This window comes from Rattus norvegicus, chromosome 15, assembly GCF_036323735.1.
Source record: "Rattus norvegicus strain BN/NHsdMcwi chromosome 15, GRCr8, whole genome shotgun sequence".
In the NCBI taxonomy this organism is placed as follows: domain Eukaryota; kingdom Metazoa; phylum Chordata; class Mammalia; order Rodentia; family Muridae; genus Rattus; species Rattus norvegicus.
Window position 1 is genome coordinate 79,547,480 of NC_086033.1, and position 14,743 is coordinate 79,562,222.

General features: G+C 36.3%; 1 protein-coding gene across 1 annotated transcript in view; it reads right to left on the reverse strand.

The window, feature by feature from the left end:
- Positions 1-3,205, reverse strand: part of Klhl1 (kelch-like family member 1) — a 444,521-nt gene extending 441,316 nt beyond the window's left edge. Inside the window, exon 1 of the mRNA NM_001394673.2 lies at positions 1,924-3,205. Coding sequence (NP_001381602.1) covers positions 1,924-2,426 — 503 coding nt within the window. The 5' untranslated portion in view covers positions 2,427-3,205. The remainder of the gene's footprint in view (positions 1-1,923) is intronic.
- Positions 3,206-14,743: the final 11,538 nt, after the last annotated feature.

Genomic DNA, 14,743 nt, shown 5'->3' on the forward strand with positions numbered 1-14,743 from the left:
TCTTGGTTATTAGTTTTACATTTTAAACTTGATTATGATCTATTATCTCAGTTCTCCTTTAGTATTTGCCAATTCCAACTTTATTAAAGTTTTTATAAACTGCTGACACCCAAACTACTTTACTCATTAAAATTTCATAAGGCAAAGGTATTTTTTTAATATCAGAGACAGCTATTCTAAAAATGCAAGCTATTTCTATTTGATTTGAAATTTTTAATTATATATGTGCATTTGTGGTACTTTATGCTATGTTCTGAGCTAATAGAGTATCAGATATCTTTTAAAAGGAAAAATAAATGAATTGGGTTTCTGTAAGTATCCAGGAAGAGTTTAAGAGTTTTAGTATAGAACGGGGGATATATATGTGTGTATATATATGTATATATATATATGATTTAATTATTTGTATTTCTGTATGAAATTACCAAAGAATAAATAAAAGTGAAAAAATACGTTTCAATGAAGTTGTTGGTTAAAAATATATAAGAGACTAAATATTATTCATAAGTTCTCTACCCCTTAATCTTCTCTCTTTACTCAAAAACATAAATAGTTATACATCCTAAGTATCTAGTGAATAGATGAACTCTTACTGTTGGATGATATTTATGGCATCTGCTTATTATCATTTTAGTCAACTCTTTTACTTCACTGGATAACAGAAAAACTTAAATTCAGGCATCATATGTGGAAAACTTTTGACATACTTGAACATTGCAAAGTAATTTTTCTTCAATAATCAATGGTCTTACATTGTATTAATCATTTTAATATATATTAGAATATGTACAAACATCTTACAATCCCAATGCTATTTGACTAAAGATGTTAAAGATAATAGTAACTTATAATATCCTGTTCATCAAAGTGATGAACAATATATATCGTGTTATTATATATATTTTCCAAACAATGTTGTTTATGAAATAATGATTCAATTAAATAAAAATGTCAACATTTCTTGTTTCTTATTTGTTTATCAAAGGTATTTCAACATTTTTAGCAATTAGATTTCAGTTTCTAGAATTTCTATTCTATTTCTTCTTCTCTAATGTATTCTGATATCATATGAATCTAAATGCAAATCCTTTCATATCCTCATCATATGCTCAAATGAAAATGATGTATTTGGAATAATAATGAGTCAGTATCCTACAAACTGTGAAACTCAAGAGTTGCTTGTATTCCAAGGATTTTTTTTCTGAATCTTTAGTGAAGCAGAAGCCCATGCAAAGTGTCATGCTTGAAATAAACTGGGAATAAATGCTACTTCAGTATTTTTTTATGCAGAGTTCTATACTGAGCCAAAAGAAATCACAATAGCTGCCGAGAAATGTCCGTGGAGTTTAATTCTAATACTTACATGGACAGAGGCAAAAGTGAGCAGAAAGTGGTTCAGGGGATGGTAGTCGTGATAGGGTGACAGCTCTTAGGGGGAGGGACAGAGCTATGACAATCTTTCTGTTCTTATTTCTCACACACAGAGTCAAACCACAGCTATTCGAGACAATCATGCTCAATCAGCCACAGGGAGAGTACAGGAAATGCACTTTGATGGTGCTCAAAGCTGACTTCACCCACAGCAGATAATGGAAAGACTTAATGACAAAGGGTGAGGGAAGGACACGCTAATCTATAAAATAAGAACCATTCAATTTGAAGGTTCTCCAAAGTATGCATATGCACTCGACATTTTTAAGTCTAAAAACTTGTTAAAACAGTGTATGTTTGAGCCAATGGAAATTAATGAGCAAAGTTTTAATGAGATTGCAACTTGGGTAATAAAAGAAAAAAAAACAGGCTGGCATCTAGCTTCGATTTTTCATCCTATACCTTTCAAACTTTAGGGGAGAACATGAGGTGGGCAGGATGACCGAGAAGCAGGAACTATTCTGACACCTGCTTGGTAGGAACTTACTGTACCTGTGTCCACATCCTTCACCTGTTGCCTGGATAGAGCTGGCAGGCTCTGCTTGGAGCTCTTTCAGGGCCAATCCTTTGTCCTGTGGTCCAGGAAAGTCCATGCCTGTCACTACCTCCTCCTCTAGGGACTCCACGTAGAAAAGAGTCCTGGCGGGCTGCTGGGTGCCCTGCCCAGGAGCCCCTTGTTGCAGCCTCGTGGCAACTGGTAGTAAGGTGCCATTCAGCGGACTGAAAGGAGAGGATGAAGCAGAGGACGAGGATGATGATGATGTCGAAGAGGAAGAAGGTTTTTTCCAGAAAGCGCTCACACTGCCCTTTTCCTGGTTTTTGAGCAGCCGACTCTGGCTAGGACCCCAGTGCTCAAAGCTGCCTCCCCCGCTGTCCTGTTGCAGGCAGCTGCCCCCCGCTGAGCTACCGGAGGCTGGTGAGGGATGGCTGAAGAGTTTCCAGCGGAGTCGCAGGATGTGCTTCACATCGAAATCTTTTCGCCCAGAGCCGGACATGCTTAATGCACGGAGGACCAAGGGACTGCAGCTCACACACCAGTAGCCTGGCGAGCGGACTGGGGTGGCCAATGGCTTCTGGAGACGAGAAAGAGGCAGGATGCGCCCCGTGTATACGGAGTGCCAAAGGTGGTCAAGCGGGCTGTGCGCCTCACCAGGCGACTACACCAGCACCTAGAGCGCGCTGCAGAGCCTTATGGCTCAGTCCGGGTCGTTTTCCTGGGAACTGAGCTTTGAGAAAGCTCCTGTCTAGATCAAATGAAGTCCTGGGATACCTGGGGCTTAGAATCCACAAGGAGCTTGCGGGGACCCCTGTGGTGACCACCCGGAGGGAAGAGAGGCTGAAAATGCAAGAGGAACAGAGGGAGGTCAGAGCTCTCCCCAGCTCCAGAGGTGGCCGCAGCTAGATCCACTGCACTGATACACACTCAGTTCCGAGCTGTGGTTTGGAAGCTATTCAGATCTCTCTCTCGTCTTCGCAGCTCAGAGTTCCGTGTTTGAAGAGTGCAGACAAAAAAAAAGAGCCTCAAGTCGAGAAGTAGTGCATCCCCAACCCCAAGCGGAGTCTGTGCACCTGCTCCCTGACCCTGTCCTCTGGGAGAATGCCCTGAGAGCTTGCCAGGTGTCCGGAGGACAGTCAAATGCTTTCTGAGAGGAGAAAAGGGGCGGATTTATATAGTCAGTTTGTAAAGGAGAAAAATAAATATCCCGGGGAAAAAAAACATAGAGCCGCCACAAGAAAAGCCCGCCCAGGAAAGCTGTCAAGGTCCTCACAGTATGATTTTTCTCTCTGCCTCAGCGCCTCCCCCCTCCTCCCCTGTAAGTGACGCAGATGTGTACTGGGGCCTATACTGAGAGATGGAGGGAGGGAGGGAAGACTTCAATCTTCTTTATGCAAGTGAGTCCGCTGCTCTTATTGTCCCCTTGCGTAAGTCTGTCACCTTTTTTCACCCTCCTTCCTCTCAACATTACTGTATAGCAATAAAAGTAAAGCAAACAGGCAAAATGCTTTAGCATCAGTAAACACCAAACATGAATAATAGCAGTGTAAACTTAATAGGCTGCCGCAGTGTGCAGGTTGCAGGTTAATGGCTTGAATTATTTAATAAGCCACATCCTTTAACCTTTAGCCCTCCGTTCCTCTATATAAGACAGAGAAAAAAGCAGGGATGCTGTCATCAGTGTGATGATGCCATCGTCCTGGCACTTACACTGTGGCTCTGTTATTAATGCAGCCAGACAGTGCCTCACCTCCGGGGACCAGAGACTCAAGGCAAAAATTTGAAGATGGGCTGGATATTAGCCACAGGCTTGGCAAAATCCGTGTTTTGTGAGTGCTTCCTGAACAAAACATTTTGTGATACAGAACAAAAATGGAATAAAACGATAACAGAATATTTGAAAGGGTAACTTCTCATACATAACCATGGTATAAAATGCACAGAAGAGTGGTAACAACCAAAGGCTAGTATCCGGATAATAAACGCCTGCCTGGAAAGGGAGACTGTGATTTTCTTTCAATATGATGAGGACTATAGTTCCTTTTTTTAAAAAAAATACTTTAAAGTATCCTATATTTTTCTTCATGAGTGTTCAATATAAAACCAGGTAACCTTGATCAGGGGTAGAGAGTCAGGAAAGCTGCGACTTCACTGCTCTGTCCATCAGGAGTACAGAAGTGTCACTTCTTGTAATCCATTGGCTCAGTGACATCCAAATAGGTGTGAGGATAAAACACTACAGTACACTTAGATTATTATTCTCTTACCCCATTGCTGAGCTACAAGCTTAAATAAAAGTCAAAGAAAAACTGAAAATTCTTCTTAGATAGAATCGAACTTTTTAATGAAGTAAGAAATTAAGACCACAAAGGACACACTTTCAGAGTCCAGAGTGCTAACCATTACACCATGGAACCACCCTAAGGACACACTTTCAAAGAAAGAAAAATCTCCGTTGACTATCTAAATATTGATTTATGCCAGGACAGCTGGACTGAAATCCCTTGTGCTTGGAGTTTTCTTTCACTATTCGATGATTAAAAAAAAAAAAAAAAAACTATGACAAAGGTATTTTAAAACAAACAATGGTGGCAGATCATGTTTAGCTGAGAAGGTAATGAACTATTTCCCTTAGAGAAAAAAAAAAAAGGAAACTAAAAAACAAAACCAAAAAGAAAAAGAAAACAAAACCTATGAAACATCAGTTACAAAGAGCAAGGAGGCTTCCCTTATATCAGAAATAATGTATAAATTTGAATTTCATTCAATTAATTGGTTTCTGTATAAAAGTCTACCTTAGGTTTTTCTAACTTGAATTTTGAAATCAAATTACCTAGACATGACTACTCTTTCTGGATTTTCTTCATTACGTAACACTTAATGCCATAATGCACTAGAATCAAAAATTTACTTTTCTTAACATGAAATTCAATTTTAAATTCTTACCTTTCTCTAAATTCTAGTTCTGAACTCCATAGCTTACATTTTAACCCTTTATAAAACAATATTTTATATGACTTAAATATTTAAGATAGGAATCTCATATATATAAAGATGAATTCAGTATGTTGTCATATATATGATATATGTCATATATCATATATATAATATATATATATATATATATATATATATATATATATAATGTTTATACCACAATTTGATCAGTTGAACTAATATGGGAAGTCTATACCAGTGTTATTTTGAAACATTGTCTCTACTTTTTATTAAGATAACTGTTTTTATAGTTATCATTCTATCTGAATATATTGTGTATGTTTGAAATAATTACTTTTCCAAAGAAGATATATGAAATACAAAATTGAAATATCAGAAATTACAAAACAATTTTTATGCAATCAAGTCTAATTGGAAGTATATGCAAAATTTCCATGACCTGTACATCCATGGATATCACAGGAACATTGGAAACAGGGTGATTGTAAACAGTCACAAAGCTATGGGTGAAAGAATTAACAGGTTTTATTTATATATTTATTTAGAATATATATATATATATGTATATGTATATATGGTAGACATTAGAGATGATCTTGCAAGCAAAGCTTGAGCAGTCTCTTCAACTGAGATCTTTTGTAATTCCCTGACATTCTGCACTGTGGCTTTGTTTCATCGTTTCATCTCTGGAAACATGCTTCCTAAGCTGTATCCCATTCTTTATGTTTCTCCAGGCCAAAGGGTTATACCTAGCTAAGGGTTTATGCTTGAGAAAGAAGCTGCTAGCCATTAGGATATGTCTGAAATAATTACCATCAAAGAAAAAATATATAAATATCATTCATGTGAATTACCAAATCCAAAGATTAGGCCTTGCAAAATAGATTTATGAAATCAGGTTAAACTGAGATGATTTGGGAATATGGCAACTTTATTTTTATTTCAGGCACTTTTGTGAAATGAAGGAAAATAGGAAGGCAAGGAAAGAAAGAAGAAAGGAGGAAGGGAGGTCAGGAAGGAAGGAAGGAAGAAAGGAAGGAAGAGGGAAAGACTTAGGGAAAGCATGTGGAGGGAATGAGGCAGAAAGAAGAATTAAGAATTTGCTTAGATCTCATGGATTATTTTTTCATAAATAAAACCTTTCAACAATATCTTGTTAAATATTTAACTGATTATATATCCTCTGTAAAAAATTAAATTAACACATGCCATGTCCATTGACAATGGCAATGAAGATGAAAGAACTGGGCTCCTGGTAGCCTGTTGTTGAGAGTATTCACACTGTTGGTAGTGTTCACACTCTTGAGAGTATTCACACTATTGGAAATGTTCACACTGTTGGGAGTGTTCACACTGTTGAGAGATTACGGTATTGGGAATGTTCACATTATTGGGAATGTTCACATTGTTGGGAGTGTTCACACTGTTGGGAGTGTTCACACTCTTGAGAGTATTCACACTATTGGAAATGTTCACACTGTTGGGAGTGTTCACAGTGTTGGGAGATTACAGTATTGGGAATGTTCACACTATTGGGAATGTTCACACTGTTGGGAGTGTTCACACTGTTGGGAGTGTTCACACTCTTGAGAGTATTCACACTATTGGAAATGTTCACACTGTTGGGAGTGTTCACAGTGTTGGGAGATTACAGTATTGGGAATGTTCACACTATTGGGAATGTTCACACTGTTGGGAGTGTTCACACTGTTGGGAGTGTTCACACTGTTGGGAGTGTTCACACTCTTGAGAGTATTCACACTATTGGGAATGTTCACACTGTTGGGAGTGTTCACACTGTTGGGAGTGTTTACACTGTTGGGAGTGTTCACACCGTTGGGAGTGTTCACACAGGAAAATTGTCTAGTTTCTCCTACTTTTCTTGGACTTATGAGTCAATTGAACTAAGGTTTAAGATAAGCAATCTTACACAGAATACTAATATAGTTCCAACAATAACACTACAGATTCTTTTAAAGACAAAAGGGATTCATACATTCAAACACTATTGGTGACTTAAATTGAACTCTTCTTAGTCAATCAAGGTCTTTTAAATGAGTTGCCATAGTTGTAACATAATTCCACCCAACGTACAATAAAATATATCACTAATTCCATAGCATTGAGATGGTAACCTGCTTTGAGAATAATTAAATCCAACTCCAACGCTAAACACAACATCCAGTGTGTATCCTTGGCTGTCCTGGAACCCACTCTGTAGACCAGGCTGCACTTTGACTCACAGAAATCTGTTGGTCTCTGCCTCTCTCTCATAAGCTGGAGTTAAAGGTATGTGTGCTACTGCCCCACTAAAGTTCTTATTTCCATAAGGACATTACAGTTTCTTTTGAAAAATTATTTTTAATCAAACTGATGTATTGATGAAAGCAATTAAACTGTTTCACTTAGTAAATAACACACAATGTGAGCATTCAAAAATTCAAGATATTTGTATTAAACCAAGATAATTTTGTAATCTACCTTCTCAAAAATGATTGAAAACCCATTACGTAGCAGTAATCTTTAATTATTCTGTATGTAATGTCGAGAACTTCTATCTGTTAAAACAAATAAATACAATATTAGAACACAATACGCGTGTATTAAACATTGTAGTCATCAGTGGGGCTTAGAGTTAAGCAGTAATTAAGTGACTTAATAAAGACTTGTAGGTGATACTTTCTCTTCGGGGACCGTTTGTATCTACTTTAATTCTGGCTTACTTGACCTTTCGATTGACAGCTAATAATAAATATGCACCAGTGAAGACTCCTCATGTAAATTAGCAAATGAATTGCATACATGCATGAATTCATAGTAACATTTAGGGACACTTTCATGTAAAATCCCAGACTTTTTGTTACCTAGTTCCCATGACACTGTGCAAAAGATTCAGTTCACTATTTTCAGACAATTTATTGGCCTTTATCTTGTAGATCACATGATCAGTGAATATGGTTCATGCAAATGTTACATTTCATATGGACTTAGTTCTAGAATGAAAGCTAAAATATTGACATATTTGTGTATATGCAGACACAGTAAATAAAGTATTTTAAAAGTATTTAATTTCTAAGAAAATTTCACAGTGTATATAAAGATTTTTTGCACCCACTTATAATATCAAACTTGAGTCAAATAATTTAAATAATTTACATTTTTAAATTTATAAAATTATGCTATCATTCTGCATGATATACATAAATTTGCCTGTAGGAATGATATAGTTCGATGAAGCATAAATCATTATATTTAAATATTATGGTGATTTCACAGCATAAAAAACTGTAATTTAAATGGATTTCAAATGTTTATTTGTAAGGACATGTTTATGCGGTAGATTTAAGAAAGAGGGTATTCCATAACAAGAACTTGCCAATTGGGCTAGGCTGTCTGGCCAAGGAACACTTAGGATTTGCTTCTCTGTCTCTGCCACACACATGCACTTCTGGGCTGGAGGTTCTGAATGTTAACAGAAAACATCATGGCTAGCCATGAGAGATCACTCAGTAGCCAGCATACCTCCATGATCTCTGTCCCACCTCCTGACTCCAGGTTCCCCCATGATTTGAGTACAGCTTCCTCAATGGACTATGATTCAGGATATGTAAAACCAGCCCTTTCACCTCTGAGTTGCTTTTGATCATGTTGTTTCCATACAGGAATAGCAAGACAACTGACAAAGTCATATTTTTCAGGACTGAATGAGAATGTTGAAAGTGTGTGCAGAAGATGTTAATAACAAAGGATGAGGAAATTCACTAGTTATTGCTTTTCACACCGCTACATGTAAGATATTTCTCAGAATAAACAGAGAATTTTCTTGAACACGTAAGTACAGAAAGTTCTTTAGATTACCATTTTTTCCCGAAAACAAACAAAAATCCTTTTTAGGCTTTCTATTTAGCTCAAACAATTTCATTTCTTATTAAACAAAATCCTTACGAAATAGGATTAGACACGTATTATAATGGTGGTTAAGTCAGAAACTCACAACTGGTCAACATTTAGAGAAAAAATGTCCATGGTGTGGTCAGTGACAAATGGGACAAGTATATCTTCTCCTTCCCCATTATCTGAAACAACTGACGAAGAGGTAGCAAAAAGCTTCTAAGAAACAAAGATCAGGGAGGACCAGACCAAGACTGTCTTCTGAATGTACAGGACATCTGCACTCATAAACTGTTAACAGTTGTCCTTCCACAGTGTCTGAACAAAATCATGCCACTCAGTATTTTAAAATGGAGTGGAAAGAGTCCGCCAGTCTCCAATTCTAATGTAGGACAGATTGGCAGTTAACTGATTCGTAAAGACCATTAGTCAGTAATAGTTAAAGGTGCGGCTTCTGATGGATAAGCCAAGCTCCTATGGATGCCATAACACCAGAAGTATATAGAAGTACAAATCAGTCAATGGGTTACTACATTTTTATAAAGGGCTACAAAAATTGGTAAAAATGAGGAAGTGTGGATGGAGGTGGGGGAAGATAACAAAAGCTGAGGAAGGATGTATTCAATATGTAGTATAAAACATCCACAGAATTAACTAAAACATTGATCAAACCATTAAAAACTCCATTTTCAGGTGTTTTAAAAAGTATATTCAATATTACCCACATAGTTATATTTATCCTCCTATTTTAAGTCTGTGTGGAAAAATTTTAAAATGGAAAACTCATCGCGAATAGAAATTACTAACATCTTGCAAAATTTGCGTGAATTCATTCTGTGAAAATAGAAGATAGGTTTCTGGCATTTAGAAATATGAATTTCCTTTTTTCTATGTGTATGCATATTTTATGTGTGCTGCTATAGCAGCATAGTACAGACTGAATAATTTACAAAAAAAAAAAAAAAACAGAAATTTGTCCTGTTGTAGTTGTGGAGTCTAGTAAATCTGGGTGAAGTTTATGGAAACTTTTCCTAGTTAAGAATCTTCTTGTTGTATCCATAAAATGGAAGAGAATGGGAGAGAAAGAAACCATTCCTTTAATTCAAGTTTATGGTGTCAATTTCCCTCTATAAGGGATATACAGACACAGTTGCTTTTTTAATTAATGTCAGCTATGATGTTTTAGGGAGATTTGGAAGAAGTGTATGACTTTGCATGGAAAAAAGGATCTGAGAGAAGGACAAAGAAAGATAAACATAAAATATTCCATTTACTTTAAAAAAACAATAATTTTTCTTAATGAATATTTTCTGAGACTGAAATGTCTCAAGAACACAGACATCTATGGTCTTGCTCATTTCTAAATTCACAGTGCCTACCAAACCATCAGATATCAACACAAATGCTTAAATTTTAATGTTAAATCAGAAATAATTCTTTGTGGTGTAAGTCAGAGCAGAAGGTTCTCAATAGATATAGTTATAAAACTTTGCATCTTTGGTTATTTTTTGTGAAAAAAAATAGAACTGCAAGAGTTGGTGGTCTTTAAGTATTTCAAAACTGTCATTTGTATTTCTTTAAGACTCAAAAAATTCAAGGTTTAGCATACATTATGCAAACCAAATTTAAGAAAAAAGGCAATGTAATATGCAGTATAATTTGCAAGATCTTTTGCTGAAGTTTTTACAAATTTATTTTAACAGTCTTTGTTCTTAAATTCACAATCTTTGGTTGTAAGGAAGATTGTCTATACCTTTCTCTTCGCCATCCTTCATTTATTCAAAACCATTGATGAGCACTACTTTGTATAAGAATATGGTCAAATTTAGGGAGATAGATTTTTTTATAGACCACATTCTGTGGCTTTACTATCTTGACATTATTAGGTAAAATTAGACATGAAAATCAAAACCCAACAAGTAAGTATAGACACCAAAATGCAAGTAAGTCATGGAGTAGATAAAAACTTTTATAGTAAATGAAGATGAATGACAAGTTCACTGGGAGTTAGCATTCCAGGAATGTTCAAACAAATTGAAAACACATGTTATTTAAGTGTCAGAGACTATGTCCTAGGCACAGGGACTGGATAGGAAAGGACACTGAATCATATTCTGACATATTTAAGACGTCAGAACTTGTAAAGAGCTAGGTATGATATAGGGAAGGCAAGACAGTTGATTGTAATAGAACATTCAGGAAAATGAAACCTTTCAGGAAATGTAATAGGCAGTTTTAATGGAATTAATCTTGGAATGAGCTGAGAAGCCAAAGAAAGAGATGGAAAATAGAGATACTGTATGTGACGTGTATATCCTGTATCTTCTATATCTATTTAAAATAAATAATTTTAAGAATGGTGTGAAATTTAACAAAAAGTTTGATAAAATCTACCGTTTTTAAATGACGGTTTCTTTTTTCAACAAGAATAATTTTCTTTTAAGTTATTTCTCTATGCTTACTATGGCTTAGACTGTCTTATCCATCTTTTGAAACTCAAAGATAGAGTCTGTGTCCTCATTTTCTTCCCTCCCTTCTTCATTCGCTGTTACAAAATTCTCACCTAATACAAATCACAACAAGCAGGTGATGAGATATTCCTATACAAAAAAAATAAATAAATAAACTTACATTTTACACTGATTTACTGCAAGCCATGAAGATGCCATTACATAGAATGGGTAAGGTTAAGTCTCATGTGTGGTATGAAGACTATCTGATAGTAGTTTATTATATGCTAGAGAACAAGAGGAAAGGAAGTTTCACATATTCTTACAACCGTGCACAAACACATACTTTCAAGTATGTATCTGTTATGTAATCAGTTCACTAATTTGACTTCAATAATATATGAGTATAAAATATATGGTTGTCTGTAGCACTGTTTACATTATAAAGAGGGTCAGTTAAAACTGCCCATTACACTTCATAAACTTTTGAAAATAGAAAGGCCTGTGTAAGCCGTACATTGCCTCTGCATACTAGTTTGAATAAAAGCAATATTTTAATTGATTCTGTTATACAAATTTATATGTATTTCCGTATGACTTTTAATTGTCACTGATATGACTTGAACTTTAGCCCTCTAACATACGTCTAGCACTCAGCTACTTCTAAATTTTATAATCACATATTTCTGAAAAACTGGTATTAAATGATATATACTTTAAATCAGCTAGTTTACCTTTAGTAAACATTCAAATAAGAATACACACACACACACACACACACACACACACACACACACACACATATGGTTTGTGTATGATAAAAGGTTCTAAAATGTTTGTTTGGGAATATTGATACCCCGCTGTTGATGTTGCTATTACATGTTCTGGATAGTTTGGTAGGAAGTTGGTTTTAACTAGAGGAAGTAAATCACAGGTGTGAGTCATTAGGGGCAATATATTTTACCAGCTAAATAAATATTAATAAAAAAGTTCAATAATTTACTACAAAATAATACCTGGCGCCATTCGGAAAAATGTACTTTCAATAACAGATAACTCATCAATTCTTTTCAATTCCTCACAATGCAATGACAAAGATTGTCCTTTTAATTTGTATTTTATTTGTTCCCAAAGTTATTCTTAGTCACAGATCCCATTAAAAGAGTAAAACTATGTGTCAACTAAAACAAATATCTTAATGCATCTTTCTTTTATGAGATAGTTGTGGGATGTGTCAAATGTGCAGTCATATAAACATATTAAATATTCATAAACAATTTTCAAGGCCAATATTCAATTGTTTTATTCACCTGTAAAGCTCATTTTTATCAAAAGCAACAGAGACAGAAATCCCCTGCTACAATTACTTAAGTTCCAAGTAATTGTATTTTTCTTTTATCATTTTTGACATTTAACTTTACCGATTGCAAAAAGATGATTAAATCTTATATACAGTATAACAAAAATTATTAGTTTTGAACTATTGGTACAAATCAATATTTCTATATAATTAGTGTAAACAATGATTTTTGAACCTATCTAAAACTTCCTAATATATTTCTTAATGAGTATTTAGTATCAGCTATGAACTCATCTCTGTGCATTGAAGAAAATATGAAAATATTTTGGTAGAAGAAAAGACACACATAATAAAGATTTGTATTTAAAGGAACAAAGGAAAATATCTTTGATATACCTCTGTTTCTTACAGTGTACATACAGTTTTTACAAGAGTTTTACAATGATTTTAAACCTTATCTTCCAAACTGAAGAAAACAAACATCGAGACTCAGTTGGTCCCACATGGAGTTTTGAAATTTATATAAGTCTGCAGTCTGATTTTTTTTATCTAAATTTAAAGAATAAGCATGTTTTGATGGAAATACTTTGCGAGCAATTTCACACAGTACTGGTTGGTTAATAGTGAAGAACGGCAGTATATATCATAAGAAATTTGGTTCAGCATTCATTGTCACCAGAGAGAATCACTAAAGTGTTTGTTAAGAATACTTATCCCGGCCCGCAGCAGCTCTCTGCTCCCAGACCCGGTGAGAGAGAGACCCAACCGCCTGGTCAGGTGGGCACTCCTGAGGCTGCAGAGCAGAAGAGACCACCAACACTGCTCACCCCTGCCCACATCCCTGGCCCAAGAGGAAACTGTATAAAGCCTCTGGGCTCCCGTGGGGGAGGGCCCAGGAGCGGCAGGACACCTGCCTGAGACACCACTGGAACCTGAAAGAAACAGACCGGATAAACAGTTCTCTGCAACCAAATCCCGTGGGAGGGAGAGCTAAACCTTCAGAGAGGCAGACAAGCCTGGGAAACAAGAAGAGACTGCTCCCTGCACACAAATCTCGGACACCAGAGGAAAAAGCCAAAGACCATCTGGAACCCTGGTGCACTGAAGCTCCCGGAAGGGGCGGCACAGGTCTTCTTGGTTGCTGCCACTGCAGAGAGCCCCTGGGCAGCACCCCACGAGCGAACTTGAGCCTCAGGACCACAGGTAAGACCAAATTTTCTGCTGCAAGAAAGCTGCCTGGTGAACTCAAGACACAGGCCCACAGGAACAGCTGAAGACCTGTAGAGAGGAAAAACTACACGCCCGAAAGCAGAACACTCTGTCCCCATAACTGACTGAAAGAGAGGAAAACAGGTCTACAGCACTCCTGACACACAGGCTTATAGGACAGTCTAGCCACTGTCAGAAATAGCAGAACAAAGTAACACTAGAGATAATCTGATGGCGAGAGGCAAGCGCAGGAACCCAAGCAACAGAAACCAAGACTACATGCCATCATCGGAGCCCAATTCTCCCACCAAAACAAACATGGAATATCCAAACACACCAGAAAAGCAAGATCTAGTTTCAAAATCATATTTGATCATGATGCTGGAGGACTTTAAGAAAGACATGAACACACTTAGGGAAACACAGGAAAACATTAATAAACAAGTAGAAGCCTACAGAGAAGAATCACAAAAATCCCTGAAAGAATTCCAGGAAAACACAATCAAACAGTTGAAGGAATTAAAAATGGAAATAGAAGCAATCAAGAAAGAACACATGGAAACAACCCTGGATATAGAAAACCAAAAGAAGAGACAAGGAGCTGTAGATACAAGCTTCACCAACAGAATACAAGAGATGGAAGAGAGAATCTCAGGAGCAGAAGATTCCATAGAAATCATTGACTCAACTGTCAAAGATAATGTAAAGCGGAAAAAGCAACTGGTCCAAAACATACAGGAAATCCAGGACTCAATGAGAAGATCAAACCTAAGGATAATAGGTATAGAAGAGGGTAAAGACTCCCAGCTCAAAGGACCAGTAAATATCTTCAACAAAATCATAGAAGAAAACTTCCCTAACCTAAAAAAGGAGATAACCATAGACATACAAGAAGCCTACAGAACTCCAAATAGATTGGACCAGAAAAGAAACACCTCCCGTCACATAATTGTCAAAACACCAAACGCACAAAATAAAGAAAGAATATTAAAAGCAGTAAGGGAAAAA